The following is an 18,945-nucleotide window of genomic DNA, read 5'->3' on the forward strand; positions in this document are numbered from 1 at the left end:
CAGGCCTACTCAAACTCTGAAGTAGATGAAGCCTTACGCGATTTTCACAACTGTCTTAAAAGATCTCACCTCATCTCATTCAATAATAATAATAATAACTGAGTCTAGAATAGATGAAGGAAGAGAAGTGATAGCAAGAACTAAGGAAACATGCTTTTTAGTAAAAGGCAAAGAAAATTAGCAGCAGTAGCAGCAACACCCACAACCAGATAAATAGAAAGGGAGTGGAGAAAAGGGGATTTTACTTGAATAATTAACTCAAAGGGAAAGGGAGGGGGAAATTGGATAAATATAGTAAAGCAAGAAAGAAAAACAAAGGAACTAATTAGCTAAGCAAATGTTCCCAAATGAAGGAAAAGGGTAATCTAGGGTGGAGGGGTTAATGTAAGTAAAAAGAGAGCCTGAGGAAATAGAGGATCTGGGGTAGATAAAGTAGATTTAGCAAAAGAAACAGAGATAAGGTTCTAGCTTTATAGAAGAAAAGAAAAATTGTGAATTCTAAAAGAAGCTATTTGAGGAAATTATAAAGCTAAATAATAGCTTAAATGTGAATGAATTAAACAAGCCCATGAAATGGGGGAGATGAGGAGAGACTGTCACTATATAAGAAAATAAACTCTTACATTCTACTGCTTACAAGAAACACACCTAAAACCCCAAAACACATAGATAAAATGAGGGGATGAAATAAAATTCACTATATATCTGGCAAATATGAAAAATAATTTCAATCATGTGATCAAACAAAAGAAAAAAAAGCAATAGGAAAAAGTCATAAATTGGAAAGCTACATTATGTTCAAACAGATTGTGGAAAACAGAATAGTATAAATATTAAACTTAAAGGCCTTATCATCTAAATTCCTAAAGGAAAAATTAACTGATTTACAAAGATATAGAGAATAGTACATTAGGGCTAAGAAATATCAATGACCCTTTTTCATTTCTAAATATTTCTGGAGAAATTAGACCTGTTATAGATAAAGAAGATGATAGATATTTAGACAGATAGATAGATAGACAGAGAGATAGATATTATTTATATACATATATTACTCTAAATGAACTGAAAAATAATATGTGTATTTCTAAGATCCACATATGACTTTCACAAAAATTGACCTTATATTAGGACAAAGACATATTTCAAACACATATAAGAAGGAAGAAATTATAAATGCATTCTTTACAGATTCAGTAAAAATAGAAATCATTTCAGAGTGTATAAGAAATGGACATAGGCCCAAATGGATATCTTACAATGAAATCCTAAGTAATTCATGGGTAAATAGCAAATTGTGGAAATAATTTAAAATTTTATGGAAGAAAACAATACTGAAGCAACATAACAAATTTTATGAATACAGTTATGTATTCCTCAATGGAACATTATATGCCCTTAAACACATATTAATAAAATAGAAAAAGGGATAAATGAATAAATGGAATATGTATTTTAAAAATTAGAAATTTAACATATATATTATAAATAAACATAAAATGAGCACAAAAGAGTAGATATAAAAATTAGAAAAGAAATAAGTAAGCTAGAAACAAATAAATTTTTAAAAGTACATAGTATGACTGGTTCAAGATTGCAAAAAAGATTTTGAAAGAATGAAGTATTAGTCAATGTAATAAGATGCAATTTATTTGAAGAATGTAAAGCATTCAATTCAACTTTTAAAAAATGAATTTTACGAGTTTTAGAAAGGAAGGAATGTCCAGTTCCTCCCAGAGCATTAGTTGGTCTGGAAAAAAACAAAAAACAAACAAACAAACAAGAAGATATAAGGATTGCAAAGCCATTATGAGTCAACAGTGGGATATGGTGAGTCAACAATGGGATGAGAAAGTCAACAAAATCTTGAAATTTATGAAAACAGGTAACATGTAGCAGATTAAGGAGGGAATTGCTACTCAGTACACTGGCTTCAACAAACCCCAACAAGAATACACTCTCTGAGCTTTATCTTCTTTGTGAGAGAAGAATAAAGAAGTCTAAAGTATAAATGATGTTGAGGAGAGCAGAAAGTATGGTGAAGGACATGATGTCTAGGTCCCATGGGTCAATCTCAAAGGAATAGGAGATATTTCACTGGAGAAGAGAAGCCATGGAGAGGAGGGAATGTTAGGTGTTTACTGTGAATTGAGCATGGAAGAGATAAAGATTGGAGAAAAGATTGTCCTTTGACTTGTAATTTTCTTATGAAAAACAGGAGATAATGTCTATTTTCAGAGAAAATATGATTATTTTTGGGGTAGAATTTTATGGAACAAAGAAAGTGCATATAATAGTAGGAAAAGCACTGGAGAGAAGGGGAGCAGGGTGGAAGTCCTGAATCTGCTATTTAGGACTCTTAAATTACTTCTCTATGATCTTTAGGGCTCAATTTCTTACCTAGAAACTTTAGAGACTCAGACTGGGTGATCTCTTTATCTCTATATCTCTTTAAGTCTTAAAATTGTATGAATTAACGTTCCAGCCCCACTTGTTTGTTTCATAGATCATCCATAGCTTCCATTTGCTTTGTGTTGTTTCCGAAGGAGCACCTGCTCTTTAAGAGTCTCATTGGACAGCCCATTTCCACTAGTCAAGCCTCAGGATTTCCCCTTGATTGTCTTCTACCTAATGGTTCTGCTACTCAGCCAGCCATGTTGTGACACATCCTAACATGAGGTAGATTTATAGAATCAGGGTGTCAACTATCCTGTGGAGAACTGCTCACTCATCATATAGCCCCATTCTGTAGATTTAGGGAGAATGGAAGAAGCTCCCACCAGAAAGTTCCTCCATCCTATCAAACCTGGGAAAAGGTCACAAGTAGGTAAAATATTGTGTACAGGCGCTAATGCGGCTGACTACAGCAGCGGCGTTAAGTTCAATGGCAAAATGTCGAGCAATGGGGTCTCGGTGACATTTAGAAGACACGGGGCTCTGTGTGTTTTGGAAACCTACCTCTCTGCTCATGTGCAGAGGAGACATTTAGTACTTAGCAGAACTCAGAGTGGATCACTGAGGCTAGCTAAATCTGCAGGAACTGTCCAGGGTTCCTGTACTGCCAGTTATTGTTCCACCATAGAATGCATCTGACTTAAGAGCTGTATCTAGAATAGGCAAAGGGCCCTGTTACCCTTGTGAATATTCTGGCTTGAAGATCCTGGTAATTAGCACCAGAGATGCTCCAGAATGAAGGGATTGGTTGAGAAATTAGGACTGGAGTGAGAACGGATAAGGAAAGGGGCTCTGTGATCCAACTGTGATCTGGACAAAGCACATCAATTTTGCACATTACAACCCCTCGAGGTCTTTACAAAGATGATTAGAGAGGTTCTATCATTCACTGCTTCATTGTGTGGTTAATTTTTTTAATGGTTTTATTTGCAGCCATTTGTTTTTTGAATGGATTGAATACCAAACAAAGTTTTAAAAAAATCAACAATTGCCTGAAACTGGCTCGATTCCTCTGTTAGGATCCCACATTTATCTTTTGCACAGAAGTCAGCTGATTTTCTGGCATTTTGGTTGTTGATAATTATTTTGCTATAATTTTTCCCTCGAGAGTTGGTTGAAATTTTAATATGTATTATGACAATTTTGATTACAGTGGAGGAGGAAAGTAAGAAAGAGAAGACTTCCACCCCACATGGCTAGATTATTGTCGTTATAAAACTCATTCTACCATCAGCAGCCTTTGCTAATGAGACAGGCTGACAGACACAGGGAAGGCTGGCTTGCAGAATCCTGGCATCAAGATGCAGTTTTCATATGCCATGCTGCTTGGCTCTTACTTTACAGATAGGAGAAAGCCTTAGTCACTTCCCAGCTGTTCTGTGGCAGGATAAAATGTTAAATTTAAACCATTAAATAATTCTGAAAGCAAAGGAACAGGTGGCAAATGGTTTATATGGCAGATGGTGCCTTTTTTAATATTTGTATTTGATAGTATTTCACACTATGAAGGTCCAGAATGGCTCACACCGATTTTACCTTTTTCACTCGAATGCTCATGGAATTTTGGGAGAAGAAATAAAAATGAATTCAGCATTTTTTAAAGCTTCACCTCATCTGCTTTTCTGAAAGTAGGAAAGAATTAAATAAGTTAGTCCCATCTTTAGCTGAATTCATTTTGCTTTCCTTTTGATTCTAACATGATTTCTGAAAAGTGTAAGCAATCCAAATATTGACTGGTAAAGTTTTGACTACAAACCATTTTATCTTCATTGAAAAAAAGTGACTTTTGGTGTTTTGTTTTGGGGTTTTTTTTAATAGAGATTCCATTTTTCCTACCAAGAGACATTTTCTCTTCCAATAGAATTCTTTCTCCTAAAAATGGAGGGTAAGTTTGATGCAAATTGTTTACTGTTTGAACTAACTTTCTCAACATTTGCATTCCATCCTACAATGTGGACAGCTTCCCAAAGAATAGTTGGAGATGTGTGAACTAATTAATTTAAAGTTGTCTAATGAAAAGGGAAAGGAAGTACGATCATCCATTTTTCACATCACTTTTCTTGTATTGCCACAGTTTCAGAGGCTCTTATCTCAAAAGAAGTGTGGCTGCTGATAACCTTGGGAGAATACACTTTAAGGTATGTGTATATTCATGTGAGTACATATGTATGACTATATGTAGAAGTAAACATATCTACTGTTGTTCCTCCACATTGATGTCCTCTAAAGCCTCAGTGTAACATGAAGATGACCATAGATTTTTGGAAGCCTGTATTCATAGAAATGAAGATCTGGGGGCTTCTACCAAAAGGAAAAGCTTTAAATAAAAATGCAAATTTGAAGTTTTTATGCAGAATCCAAGCAACAACCTAAAAAGTGATTTCAAAAAGATATAGCGATGGATGAGTTTTGGGGAGATGAACCCTTAGTAACTAATTACTCACCAACCTGAAGACATGAGTTGATAGGGAGTGATCACACTTATGGATTTAGAGACCCATGTGTCTCCCACTGGTCCTAGCTCCCAAAGAGAGAAGAGAGTGACAGACTTGCAGTCAACAAGCCCTGCCTTTAACACGTGCAGGAGAGACACCAGGAGTTGCCACTGTTCATAGAGCACTGACTTATAATAATGAAGGCCCATGGATGTTTACTAGTGGTTTGTGTGGGTAAGAGAGTTAGCATCTCTAAGCCCCTCTTTCCTCATCTGTAAAATGAAGGCTATAATCAAACGTTCCTCCAAGAAATTTTGTAAACCTTAATGTGCTAATCCATTTAAGGTGCTTTGAACATCTTAAGGCAGGATAGAAATATTGTTACTACTGTTAGTGTCATGACTGCTATTTTATTAGATTTTCCTTCTAAATCTTTTATTTTTTCACAGTATGAGGAGGTATATGTCACATCAACTTCTTGACTCCATTTCCTTACCCCACAAAAATAAAGATCAGCAATCACTGGACTGAGGATTGAAGGAAAGAACATATCAAAAGCTTAATTTAAAACAAAAGTACTAAATGAGAGTCACTTATTATTCAGGAGATATATTTCTTACCATAATAGGTCTAAGCATTGGCTGTGATGTGACATGCTCTCAAATTTAATGTTCACTCATTGAATAGATATTTGATTATGTCATATTTGGAAACCAAAATCATTTTAAAGCTAGAAGATTAAGAGAAAATTCAATTGATAACTTAAGGGCATTCAACATGCTGCAAAATTTTCCTGAGGATTCATTAAAGCTTGGGAACTTATGTCTAGAAGCTGCTGTGACTTGCTTAGTTTGTTGTACAATGGTTTTTCACTTGTGTCTGATTCTTTGTGACGCCATTTTGGGGTTTCTTGGGAAAGATACTGAAGCAGTTTGCCTTTTTTTCTAGCTCATTTTACAGATGAGAAAACAGAGATAAGCAGGTTATTAATTTAATTAATATTAATATTAAGCAGGTTAAATGATCACAGACAGCTACAAATGTCTGAGACCAAATTTGCCTCAGGAAGATGAGTCTTCCTTCCTTCATAGCCAGCACTCCATCCCCTGCACCATCTTACTGCCTTTCTTGAAGACCTGATAGATAGATAAAAGGGGAATGCCTTAAAATTTCTCCCTGGTCTCAAATCCAGCACTTCTCTTTCTTGACCACCAGAGGGTCTAGTTCAGTAACCTATGACATACACCTGGCATGAAAGCCAGAAGAGCCCAGGCTAAAGTCCTAGGTTATGATTCATATTAACTATGTGACCCTCTCTGTTCCCTGGACAAATCTCTAAGAACATAACAAGTTGGGAAGATGCTGAGCTGTAAGGTAATAGGGATTTTCATCACTCAGGAGTTCTTTATCAATCATCTAAACACAATTCCTATCATTAAGGTTAGAATAGAAAGGCTGCAGGAAATTGGAGAAGAGGCTGGCTTTGGAGTGCAGAAGACCAGCATCCATGCCCTATCTCTGAGACATTCTAGTTGTATGGCTTTTGCCAAGGCTTTTTAACTCACAAAGTCGCAAACAACTCTCTAAGACTCTTGAGTTATAAATAAACTGCTGATCACTCTACTGATGCACAATGTCTCTAAGCTGGGAAACCACTGCCCCTACTCCTACACCAAAGTGATACTGTTCAGCCCAAGAAGGATCGTCTCATTTCTGGACAAATGACCTCTCCCCCTTTCCTCTTTCTTTCTCCCCTTCTCATGCATTTTGAGTGAAGCAATTCCTTGCATGACTGACTTGAGTCTTTAATGAGATTCCAACTGAAAGAAGCTCTATCATTTCTGGGTTGGTATTTCCCACTGATGGACTGAAGGAAGCATAGATCTGTCTGCGTTTAATTTTTCATATATCATTTGAAAACTGCTTATGTAAAACAGTTTCAAATCTTCATGTGCTACAAAAGTATTAACTTTTGTTAATACAGATGCATTTTTCTGCATCGCATGCATATAAGCATTGGTTGAGGGCTATATATATTCTCAAACGTGGTGCTTAGACTTCTCAAAAGGAGGACATATAAGGCACGAAAAGTGCCCAGAGTCTGGCCAGTTCTTTGGTCCATAGCAGATAGCAATAATGGCATTGGATGGGCCAAAAGGATTACAGCTTTTCTCAGTTTCCTAATTTATTGTTTCTTCTTCTCCCAGAAGACTAAAAGATATCCTCTGTGTGGAGCAGCCCTTCCTCAGTGAATCAAGCTTATTAACACAAATGATTGCAACAGTAAAGCCGGGAGATCCTGTTTTAATATTGCCCTTTATGTCTTGTTGACAGTACGTCCTGACAGTTATCGCTAAGATGGATAACATTGGTGCTCATCTTTCTAACTGAATGCACATTATGGCAAATTGGATTATGGAAACCTTATGAAATTCAAACATGGAAAGTTGCCTAATTATTATATGACTTTATAAATCATAAAAGAGGCACAGAAAATGAAATTCTCCCACCCTTATTGCCAGGGTACACACAGTTTTTGCTCATTCAGAGATTCATTTCCTTGGGAAATCATATGTCATCTTTAATAAGTGTAGATGGACGGATGCTTTTAACCAAAAGCCTGACATGGTCATAAATATTTCCCACAAAGGATTATCTGTGTATTTTATATTAGTTCTTGCTTCTCAAGACTATTCATTTCCCCCCCGGGAAATATACTCATCAGGCCATAGTTGACTGCCCAAGGCTAGGTTCTCAAGTTGATCAACTGACCAATTAATCTTGCCCGTAGAAAAATACCAAATGGAACAGAAAATAACTAAAATAGCAAATGATTTAATTTACTCCTCTCCTACCGCAATCAAAGTATTTTAAAATCAAATTTAGAACTGTTAACCTAATATAAATTTACATCTTCCAGAAGAGAGTGAGAATGAAAGAGAGAAAGGGAGAATTAAGATGTTTCTCATAAAGTTATAATGGGACCACCCGATATAAGTTTCAGGTTTAATAACCCTAGTTTTGAATCAATTTCTCCCCTCCTGATTTATCTCTTCAATGACTACTTCTATTTTGTCATGCATTTTTCTTGAGATTTATTTTTCAAAGATTAAAAAGAGGATGAAATGGAAAAAAAAAATATATATATATGTATATATATATATATATATATATATATATATATATATAAAGGAAATAACATCTAGATGTGAATATATAAATATGAAAATGTGAATGAAAATTTAAACTTTCATATAAATACGAAAATATATAAAAAAGAGATAACATGTAGATGTTATCTCCATTAAAAATGTGGTTCTTGGGCATAAACACAAAGAGTTTGTTTTGTACTGTTTTCTTTTCTGAAAGCATTCTTAGTGGAAGATTTATTTACAAGCTGAATCTTGAAGAACCCAGTTTTGGAAACACAAAATGATCTATCTGCTTCCTCTCTTTCTCTTTCCTTTGCACATTCATGCCCAGAGCCATTCCATCTGCCATTCTCTTCTCTTTGACAGCAGCATCTAACACATCATTTATGAACAGAACAAGCTCTTGGGTCAACTTGCTCACATTGAGCTGAACTCTTCTGCCCATTGGCACATGGATCACATATGTATGTGCCAGTGGATTTACAAACAGTGGGGAAGATTAGTGACCATATGTTTCAGCCTGACTTTAACTGGCAAGTATTCGTAGAGTGTGGAAAGGACGGCTATTTCAACTAAGTTGTGAATTCGCTTTTCTGCATTTGTTACTTTGAGCCTGAATTTTGCTTTAGATGTTACCCTCACTTCCCATCATTTTCACTGATTGAAAACCCCCTTACTGTGCCTGCCACAGATATTACTATTACATTTATTCAATCATATACCCTTAACTACAAGAGACCATCTTAAATTTCTATAAAACCTAATGTCAAAACAGTGCTTTAGGGAACAAAATCCTTCCCATATGGAGAGCTTATCCTTAGGTGGGAATCAGCTGGGAAGATTTATATGAAATAAGATTTCACTTCAATGCCAAAGCTAGATTTGACACTTACCTGAGAAGGGGGCTGTCAACAGGGGGATTTTGATGGGAGCCAAAGTCAGCAAATGGCATGGTTGCACAGTGGAAACTGAAGGTCCCCGAAGTCCCTCAGGTTCTACAGAGACCATGGCTGTAGATGTGATGGCAATGGCCGGATGACTGCCAACTTGCTTAAGGCCATTTGGACATCCCACTGCAGAAAACAAACAAGCAGAAGATGCTTAGTTTCCATTGGTGATAGAAAAACAAACAAATAAACAAATAACATTTCTCTAAGAATGTCAAGGAGAAAACCATTAAACAAAAGAAGCTACCAGGATCATATCTGGTATTGTACACATAATTAATAGCTTCACCCTGGGAGAACACTTAAAGGCCATCTAGGGCCAAGCTCTGGTTTTTCAAATGAAATGACCTGCCCATGTTCAAACAAATAAAATTGACAGGACTGGGATTTAAACCCTGTTTTTTCTGACAATCAAGCCAGTGCTCTACTCAATGTATTCTGCTTTCTATCCAGGAATATTAATTATTCAATCAACAAAAACATTCATCTCCAGCTGAATGTAAATAAATGTAAAATGAAATGTCTTATCTAAAGGAACACTCATGAATTGGGGACAAAGAACAGTCACAAAATAACATGCTTTTAATAGCATTCAAAACAATGATAATACATTTCTATGAGGTTTTCATAGCATATCATTCTTAACTATCAACCATCTCCTCCCTCCATTTTATATATGAGAAAACCTATTGTCATGTGAAGTTATTTCCCAGGTTTTCATATCAAGTAAGTGACGAAGTTAGGATTTTAACGATGTTGAGACCTGTACTCTTGCTTTTAACCAAGGCTTCATAAAATAAATGTCAAAAACATTAAAAGAAGCCCAAGGATGGAGAGATCAGAATAGCTGAGGAGAACAGGAAAAACATTCAGAGAAGATAAAACTTGATTGAGCAAAGCCCAGAAAGCTGAGGGCAATAATGGGAATCAAAGTCTGGGGGGAGAATTCCACTGTCTGTATCAAGAAGAAGGGCAGATAATCAAGAAAATCAGATACCCTTTCTCGCATCAAAGTGACAAGAAGCTACATTCTCACTCCTCTGTCACATAATAACCATCAATCAATGAATCAATCCATCAGATGTTGGAAGCGTGAACAAAGCCTGGATACTTTTAACAATAAGTCCATTAAAATCCTTCAACTGAGTTAAAAAAAATCCTTGATTCCTATATAAGTGTTTTGTTTTTTTTTTAAGTCATTGGGTAACATGGAGTGACCCATGTCAAGAAGTGTGTTCAATTGAACACACAGATAATAAGTACCTGATCTCTCATGTGCAAGACGTATGTGGGAGACACAAGCATGTGATCTCTGCAGTCAGAGGTTTAAGTTGATATGGATCAATAGAGTCATAAGTAAACAATATGAAGTAGTGACTGAAAAGGCAGGAGAGGGAATTTAAGTTTGTTACCTCAGACAGTTTATGAGAACTTGTTATATTCTAGGCCCTTCCATGTGTGAAGATAATTATGAGGAGGAGGAAGAGAAGAAAGAAGAGGAGGAAAAGTAACATTTATGGAGCTAATTTAAGTCTGCAATGCACTTAAAGGAATTTCCCAGGTTTTCATATCAAGTAAGTGTCGAAGTTAGGATTTTAACGATGTTGAGACCTGTACTCTTGCTTTTAACCAAGGCTTCATAAAATAAATGTCAAAAACATTAAAAGAAGCCCAAGGATGGAGAGATCAGAATAGCTGAGGAGAACAGGAAAAACATTCAGAGAAGATAAAACTTGATTGAGCAAAGCCCAGAAAGCTGAGGGCAATAATGGGAATCAAAGTCTGGGGGGAGAATTCCACTGTCTGTATCAAGAAGAAGGGCAGATAATCAAGAGGAAGTTGTATGGAAAATGATTTATTTTGTTACATTCTAGATCCCTTGTTAAGCACAGGAATACAAATATAAGGAAAAACAAACCAGCAAAAAAGAAAACCCACAGTCCTTTTTCTTAAGGGCATTGCATTCTTTTTATTAAACATATGTAGATATGTATACTATAGCCATAAGTTTCATACATATATATGTAATTTATGCCCATGAGTATTTCCCTATTACTAGTAAATATTTTAGCATTAGCTTTTTTACAATTAGAATTCCAAATTATTTCCCTCTCTCCCAAGCCTCCATCACTCACTGAGAAGGCAAGCAAGATGATATGGATTATACAAATGAAGTCACACAAAACATATTAGCTCTCTTGCAAAAGAAAATACATACCGAAAAAAGAAGTAAAAAAAAAATAAGAAAGTTAAACAGTATGCTTCAGTCTGCATCCAGTTTATCGTTCTTTCTAAATGTAACTAGTATTTTCGATCGTGGATCTTTTGGGATTGTCTTGAATATTAATCAGAGTAGATGCCATTCAGAGTGGACTGCCCTCAAAATATTGCTGCTATTGTGTACAATGTTCTCCTGGTTCTGGTCATTTTACTTTGAATTAATTCATGTAAGTTTTTCAAGGCAATCTCCTCAAAGAAGTAACAAAATAATATACTTATTTCATAGCATAACAAGAAACTTTTACAAGAAAAAAAAAAAGAAAACTTCACTTTAGGACACAGAGACTTGTAGACAAATATAAAAGGACAGGGAGGAAAAGTCAAATAATATACCCTTTAGAAATTATAATGCAATAAAAATAATTATTTATTTAGGAATCCCCTAAAAAAAACCTTAAATAGAAATTTTGAAATGAAATCTTAAATAATGAGTCAAAGAACAAATCATAATAAGTGAATGATTATGTGAAGTAAAATTATAATGATGAAACAAGAAACCAAAATTTCTAGAATGAAGATATATATTCATTTTCATTCACTCAATAAATTTTTCATTTATGTTTGGGTTAATGTGGAATTTTAGAGTAGGGATTCTTCATGCAATTAACTTTCCCTGTGTGGCTTGTTAGGCTTATATCTTTGGAATTATCCTGGATTTCTGTATGGAGGTATGTGATGTGTGGAGGCTTAATGCCATTAAGAAAATGTCAGACTTCCTGTGCCAAAATGGTGAAGTAAAGAAGGAACCCTCTGAAAATCTGCCAAGTTTCCTTCCAAACAGATAAAACAACCTCAGAATTTACCTAGGAACAGGAAAGCAGCCTAAAAGCTTGGCAAGAAAATTCTGTCTTCCTACGGTGGGAAGGGAGTGAGATTGTCAGTTACCAGAGTTCCCCGACCAAGGGAATTCTGAACCACTCCTACCCCACAAACAAAGGGCATGCATCCCCCAAAGGGACAAAATGATATCAAAGAAAGATGATGCTCCAAGATGATTATAAAAGTCCTTTAAGAACCATCTAGGTTACTTATATAAGGGCTGTATAGGGCAACGGTCAGACAAGGCAGTGGAGCTCCAATTCCCACCATGCACTATGGAACAGGGATCAGAGTATTTAGTGGATCCCCACAAAAAAAAGCCCATGGTAATTATAGAAATCAGACCAAAGGAGGAAGAGCAATTATAGAGTTCCATGTATATATTAATGTGATTTGGCTAAGGTTTTGATTTACTGCTTGGATAGTGGGTCTGATTCCAGAACCTGAGTGCAAGGCCAGTGCAGGTGGTTAGGTTAGATATTCAGACAAACCAGGCTGTGGGTCTGATTAAGTTCCCAATTACACACAGCATTATTTGCTGGATGTTGTGTCCTTGTAATGGTTTTTACCTTTTCTTGTATTGACTTTAACCACTTTGGCATGGCCTCCTTCAAATCAGCAGCCTCCTAGTCAAATGAGACTGTATAGGACAGCCAACAATCACCTCCAATGACCCCAAAACACAAGAAACCAGCAAGACCTTAATCCAATTGCTAAGCAGTAGTGAAGCCCTCCTGTGGAGGAGGAGGAGGAGGAGAAGGAGGAGGAGGAGGAGAAGAAGATGACCATGACGACTAGGAGGAGGAGGAGGAGGAAAGAAGGAAAGAAAGTAGAGAAATTTCTCACTGGAAAAACAAGTGGCCTAGGGAAAAAATACTGGACTATAAGAAAGAAAGAGAAAGAAAGAGAAAGAGAGAGAGAGAGAGAGAGAGAGAGAGAGAGAGAGAGAGAGAGAGAGAGAGAGAGAGAGAGAGAGAGAGAGAGAGAGAGAGAGAGAGAGAGAGAAAGAAAGAAAGAAAGAAAGAAAGAAAGAAAGAAAGAAAGAAAGAAAGAAAGAAAGAAAGAAAGAAAGAAAGAAAGAAAGAAAGAAAAGAAAAGAAAAGAAAAGGAAAGGAAAGGAAAGAAAAGACAAAAGGAAAGGAAAGGAAAGAAAAGAAAAGAAAAGACGAAAGGAAAGAAAAGAAAAGAAAAGAAAAGGAAAGGAAAGGAAAGGAAAAGAAAGAAGGAAGGAAGGAAGGAAGGAAGGAAGGAAGGAAGGAAGGAAGGAAGGAAGGAAGGAAGCAAACAAACAGAAACAAAACCCAACAAGTCAAATATCATAGATTTATAATCTGGATTACAAAGTATTTGGCAGCTTCCATATAGAACTAGAGCAATTAAGATATGCTATAATGGAGAACAAAGGGATTTATTATGAAAATCAAGAATCACCTAACCAGCAAAATTGAATATCATCTCTAAGAGAAAAAAAAAGATATTTAATGTAACAGAAGATTTAAGCCTTTCTAATTAAAAGAACAGAGCTGAATTTAAAAGATATATATATATATATATATATATATATATATATATATATATATATATATATATATATATATACATATACATATACATATATATATATCTTCAAATACAATATTCAAGGGAAACATAAAAAGGTAAAAAAAAAGAAAAAGAAAACAAAGTCAACAAGTTTAAACTTTATATTTCTACATGCACGATAGTATTTGTAACTTAAGAATTTTATTACTATAAAGTTAATTAGAAGGACTATGTATAGACAAAGACTATGGTAAAAGGTGACTTTGATGGAGGATACTACCTCCAAAAATGAAATAATAAAGTAATAAATAAAATTGTACTGGAAGAAGGGGGAAAATATAATGAAGCAAATTTTCCCAAATAAAAGAAGTATGAAAGAGCCATTATAATGCAAGGGAAGATGAGAAAGTTGGAGGTCAATTTACAGGCAATCTTAAAACTTATTATCATCAATATTGACTCAAGGAGGGGATAGCATCAACTCAATTGGATTAAAAAAATTCTACCCTATGTTCTAAGGAAGCAAAAAGAAATAATAGCAATGGAGGGGGTTGATAAAAGAGAAAGTGATGAAAGTAAAACACTCTTGAGGAACAACATGGTGGGGGATGAAAGAGAGATGGAGACAAATAAGATGAAAATAGCATGGAGAAAAATACAATTAATTATCATAACTGTAAGTGTGAATGGGATGAATTGTCCCATAAAACTGAAGCAGATAGCAGGATGAATTAAAAACCAGAATCTTACAGTATATTATTAACAAGAAACAAATTTGAAGCATAGAGATATATATTGGGTAAAAGTGAGCAGAATTTATTATGCTTCAGTTGAAAGAAAGAAATCAGGGATAGCAATCATGATTTCAGTAAAAAGCAAAAACAAAAATAGATCTAATTAAAAGAGATAAGGAAGGAAACAAATCCTTCTGAAAAGTACCTTAGACAATGAAATCATAGTAATATTAAACATATACACTAAATAGTATAGCATCTAAATTTTTAGAGAAGTTGAATGAGTTACAGAAGGAAAAAAATGAAATTATACTAATAGGGGACTCAACTTTCCTCCTTTTTGGAACTAAATCTAAACAAACAAACAAAAAAAAAAACTATAAACATGTTAAGGAGGTGAAGAAAATTCTGGAAATCTTAGATATAATAGATTTCTGAAGAAAATTGAATGGGAATGGAAAGAAAGATGCCTTTTTTCTTAGCAGGACACATTTCCTCAAAAAAAAAAAAAAAGGCAATATAGTATTACATTAAAAACCTCACAACCAAATGCAGAGATAATAAATGCATCATTTTCAGATCATAATGCATTAAAATATATTCAGCAATGGACAATGGAAAGATTAAAAATCAATTGGAAATTAAATAATATAATCCTAAAAAATAAGTGATTCAAGAAACAAATTATAGAAACAATTGATCATTCCATTTCTAAAAATGTCTACAATGAGAGATACAACTGATCAAAATTCATGGGATGCACTCAAGATGGTCCTTAAGGGAAGATTTATATCTCTAATTGCTTACATCATAAAATAGAGAAAGGCAGATCAATGAATTAGGCATGCAACTGAAAAAAAAGGAAAACCTAGAAAAACAACAAATTAAAAATCCCCAATTAAACATTAAATCTGGAACATTAAAGGAGAGCTTAATAAAACAAACAAAACCAATGCAACCAAAATTATGAGAAAAACAGAATTTCTGATTTGGAAATGTATTTGCAACAAGTTCACATCTGATAAAAGGTTCATTTTTCATACATATACAATATATATATATATATATATATATATATATATATATATATAACTGAATAAAATCTATAAAATTTATGAATCATTTCCCAATTGTAACTAGTCAAAGGATATGAACAGGCAGTTTTCAGACAAAGAAATCAAAGCTAGCTATAACCATATAAAAGTGCTCTAAAACATATTAGAAAAATGCATATTAAAACAACTCTGAACTACCAACATACAATTATCAAATTGGCTAATATACACAAAAAAGGAAAGTAATAAATATAGGAGTGGACATGGGTAAAATTAAAATAAATAATTACGCATTGTTAGTGAAGTTGTGTACAGATTCAACCATTCTGGGGAACAACTTGAAATTGTGTCCAAAGGGTTATAAAACCATCTGTAGCCTTTGACCAAGCAATATCACAACTAGGTTTGCACCACAAAATGATGTATAAAATGTATATTGAAAGCAACTCTTTTACTGGTAGCAAAGAATTGGAAATTGGGGAGATGTTCATCAATTGGGAAATGGCTGAACAAATTATTATATATGATTGAAAAAATTATATTTTTCTTTAAGAAATAACAAACAGGATCATCTCATAAAAGCTTGGAAAGACTTACATAAACTGATGCATAGTGAAGTGAACATAGCCAGGTGAATGTTGTACACAGTTACAGCAATATTGTTTGATGAAGAACTGTGAAAGGCTTAGCTATTCTCACTAATACAATGATCCAAGACAATCCCAAAAGACAAATGATGAATGAAGCATCCTATCTGCTTCCAGAGACAGAATTGATTTTGTTTGAATGTAAACTGAAGCATGCTATTTTCCCTTTCTTTCTTTCATTTTTATAATTTTCTTTAAATATTCTTGTACAAAATGACTAATATGAAGATGTTTTGGATAATTTTTCATATATATATATAACATATATTTGATGTATATAACCTATATCTGATTACTTTCCATTTCAGGGAGAAGAGAGGGAAGAATTAGAAGGAGGGAGAGAATCAGAATTCAAAATTAGTTAAAATAAATGGGAAAAAAATTTTAAAAATTAAAAGAATGGAGATGACCAAAAAAAGTCATCTACTCTTTTCAATACAACTGTGAAGACTAATATTAAATGATACAAAATGAAGTGAGTGGAATCAGGAAAATATTATACAAAGAAACAGCAATATTTTACAATGATCAAATTGAAAACCTTCGTTACTATGATCAAGATCATGATACAAGACAATTCTGAAGAATCTATGATGAAAAAAATCCATGTTATATTTATATCCATCATTAATATATGATTCATAATGAGTGCATATTTAAGCAGATCATTTTTCACTTTTTGCATTTGTTTTTATTTTTATTTTGTCAACATGACTCAAACAGAAATGTGTTTTACATCACATGTATAATCACTATTATATTGCTTGTCTTCCTAATGGGTAGGAGAGGAGCATGAGGCAGTGAGAGAATTTAGACATCAAAATATTTTAAGTGAATATTTAAAATAAATAAGTAGGTTTAAAAATTGCATTAAATTATTTTTAAATATCGTTTTCTCAAATGTAAACATATAAAACAATTAACCTTCATAGAAGAGATCCCACTGGAGTGGAGTCTTGAAAATAACCAAGGATTATAATAAATAGATGAACATAAGGAGGAAGATGATTCCTGGCTTGGGAAACAGCAAGTACAAAGAAATATAAATGGGAGATTGAGTGTCAAATATGAGAAGCAGTAATCTGGTCAATTTTCCAGTATCACAGGATATGAGAAGAGGAATAATATATGTATAGAAAGATATATTGGGGATAAATTGTGGCAGATAAAATGAGAACAGAAGAGATTATATTTGATCCTAGAAAAAGTAGGTAGTCATTGCATTAGGTGAATTGCTTAGGTGAATTATTTGATCAAATATCACTACAGGTTTTCCTTTCAATACTTTAAAATTTTTCAGCCTTTCCAAGGCACTTTAATGTAACCTGATCTCCTCATTTATTCATCCCACTTTGGATTAGCTTTCATTAATTAATTAAGGCAAGCAATAAATATGAATATAATACTTAATAACCTGTCCCATACATATGTCCTGGACTATGTTCAGTATTAGGCATACAAAGGCAAAAAATAAATAGCACTTTTTTAAAGATCTTATTTTTCTTAGGAAACATCATCCACATTTATAAGCATAGGCAAAATACACACAAAATTCTTTGTAATAGAGCTATTACTAACCAATCATAGCATCCACATATAAAGCTGAAAACTTGACTTTGTCACTTCCACCCATTGCTTTTATTTTTACGTGCAGGTGATAGAAGTACATTAAGACTATAACTATATGATTCTGTCCTCAAATGGTAGGTAGTTATTATAGATCTATAGATGGTAGGATTAGTGATCTATAGATGGAAAATAATTTAGAAGTTCCCAGCTCCCTTATTTTGTAGATGAAGAGAAAGACTCTGGAGAAAAAATGTTATGATCAAGGTCACATAAATAGTGCGCTAACAGACCACTCCCCCCCATCCAATAAAAATTTGTTAAGAACTTATGGTGTCAGGCACTGTGTTAAGTGGTGAGATTGCCATTAATCAAAGAAATCATCTTATTTTTTATTAATAAAAAGAAAGACAGTCTCTGTCCTCAAGGACTTTACAATATAAAGGCAGAGACAATATATAAAAGAGGAAGAGAATGGGGAAGAAGAGTGGGATGGGACACCACTAGGACCCAAGGTGGGGATATTTTGTATTATGGAACTGAAACAAGGCAGGTGCCAAGTGGAATGTTCTGAGAGTCCAATTTTTGCCAAAGGAAGTTCTTAAGAGGAGTTTGATACTCCATCCTCCAGCATTCCATACAGAAGGAAAAACAGGAGACAGAGTCAGTCAGGGCTTGAGACAGTAGCATGCTAGGGGCTTGGAAGTGATGAGCCTAACTAGGGAAGGGTATTTTATCCTCAGAGTTGAAGCCAACCAGGGCAATAAATGATAGATGAATCTGTATGTGAATGCTAATTATTTCAGTATTATTGTTAGCAAAAATCCATGCAATTTAATAGTTCCAAGGAAACTGATCATCTTTATAGTTAGAGACCACTTTAGTAAATGATAGAGGAGGAATAGAAATCCAAACCCTCTGACTCCAAGGACAATGCTTTCTCTTTAATACCATGATTTTTTCCTGATATTTCCAGATCCCATTTTTTAAATCATCCTGGTTACCTTCTTCTGAGCTCAACACCTTGTTTCTCTATTCCTTAAAAATTAGTTTCAGAGTTTGAATACAACATTGAAAAAGCAACCAGACCAAGGTCAAATATATAACAAAATGATGACTTCTCTTGTTTGGAATACATTTCTTTTAGGGTAATTTAGCATAAGATTGGCAGTGGTCTGAATTGCGACGTCATAGAACTGACTCAAATTAAGCTTATTATATTCTATGAAAAACATTTTACAGTAGATTGTCAGCATATTTTTCTCCTCTTTCTGAGGTTATTTTTTTTTTAGAAAACAAATATAAAACATTGTA

General features: G+C 34.2%; 1 protein-coding gene across 1 annotated transcript in view; it reads right to left on the reverse strand.

Annotated features, from left to right (window-relative positions):
- TCERG1L (transcription elongation regulator 1 like) overlaps nucleotides 1–18,945 on the reverse strand; it is a 321,919-nt gene that overhangs the window by 265,207 nt on the left and 37,767 nt on the right. Inside the window, exon 4 of the mRNA XM_074284888.1 lies at nucleotides 8,935–9,114. Coding sequence (XP_074140989.1) covers nucleotides 8,935–9,114 — 180 coding nt within the window. The remainder of the gene's footprint in view (nucleotides 1–8,934; nucleotides 9,115–18,945) is intronic.

This window comes from Sminthopsis crassicaudata, chromosome 2 (assembly GCF_048593235.1).
Source record: "Sminthopsis crassicaudata isolate SCR6 chromosome 2, ASM4859323v1, whole genome shotgun sequence".
Taxonomy (NCBI): Eukaryota; Metazoa; Chordata; class Mammalia; order Dasyuromorphia; family Dasyuridae; genus Sminthopsis; species Sminthopsis crassicaudata.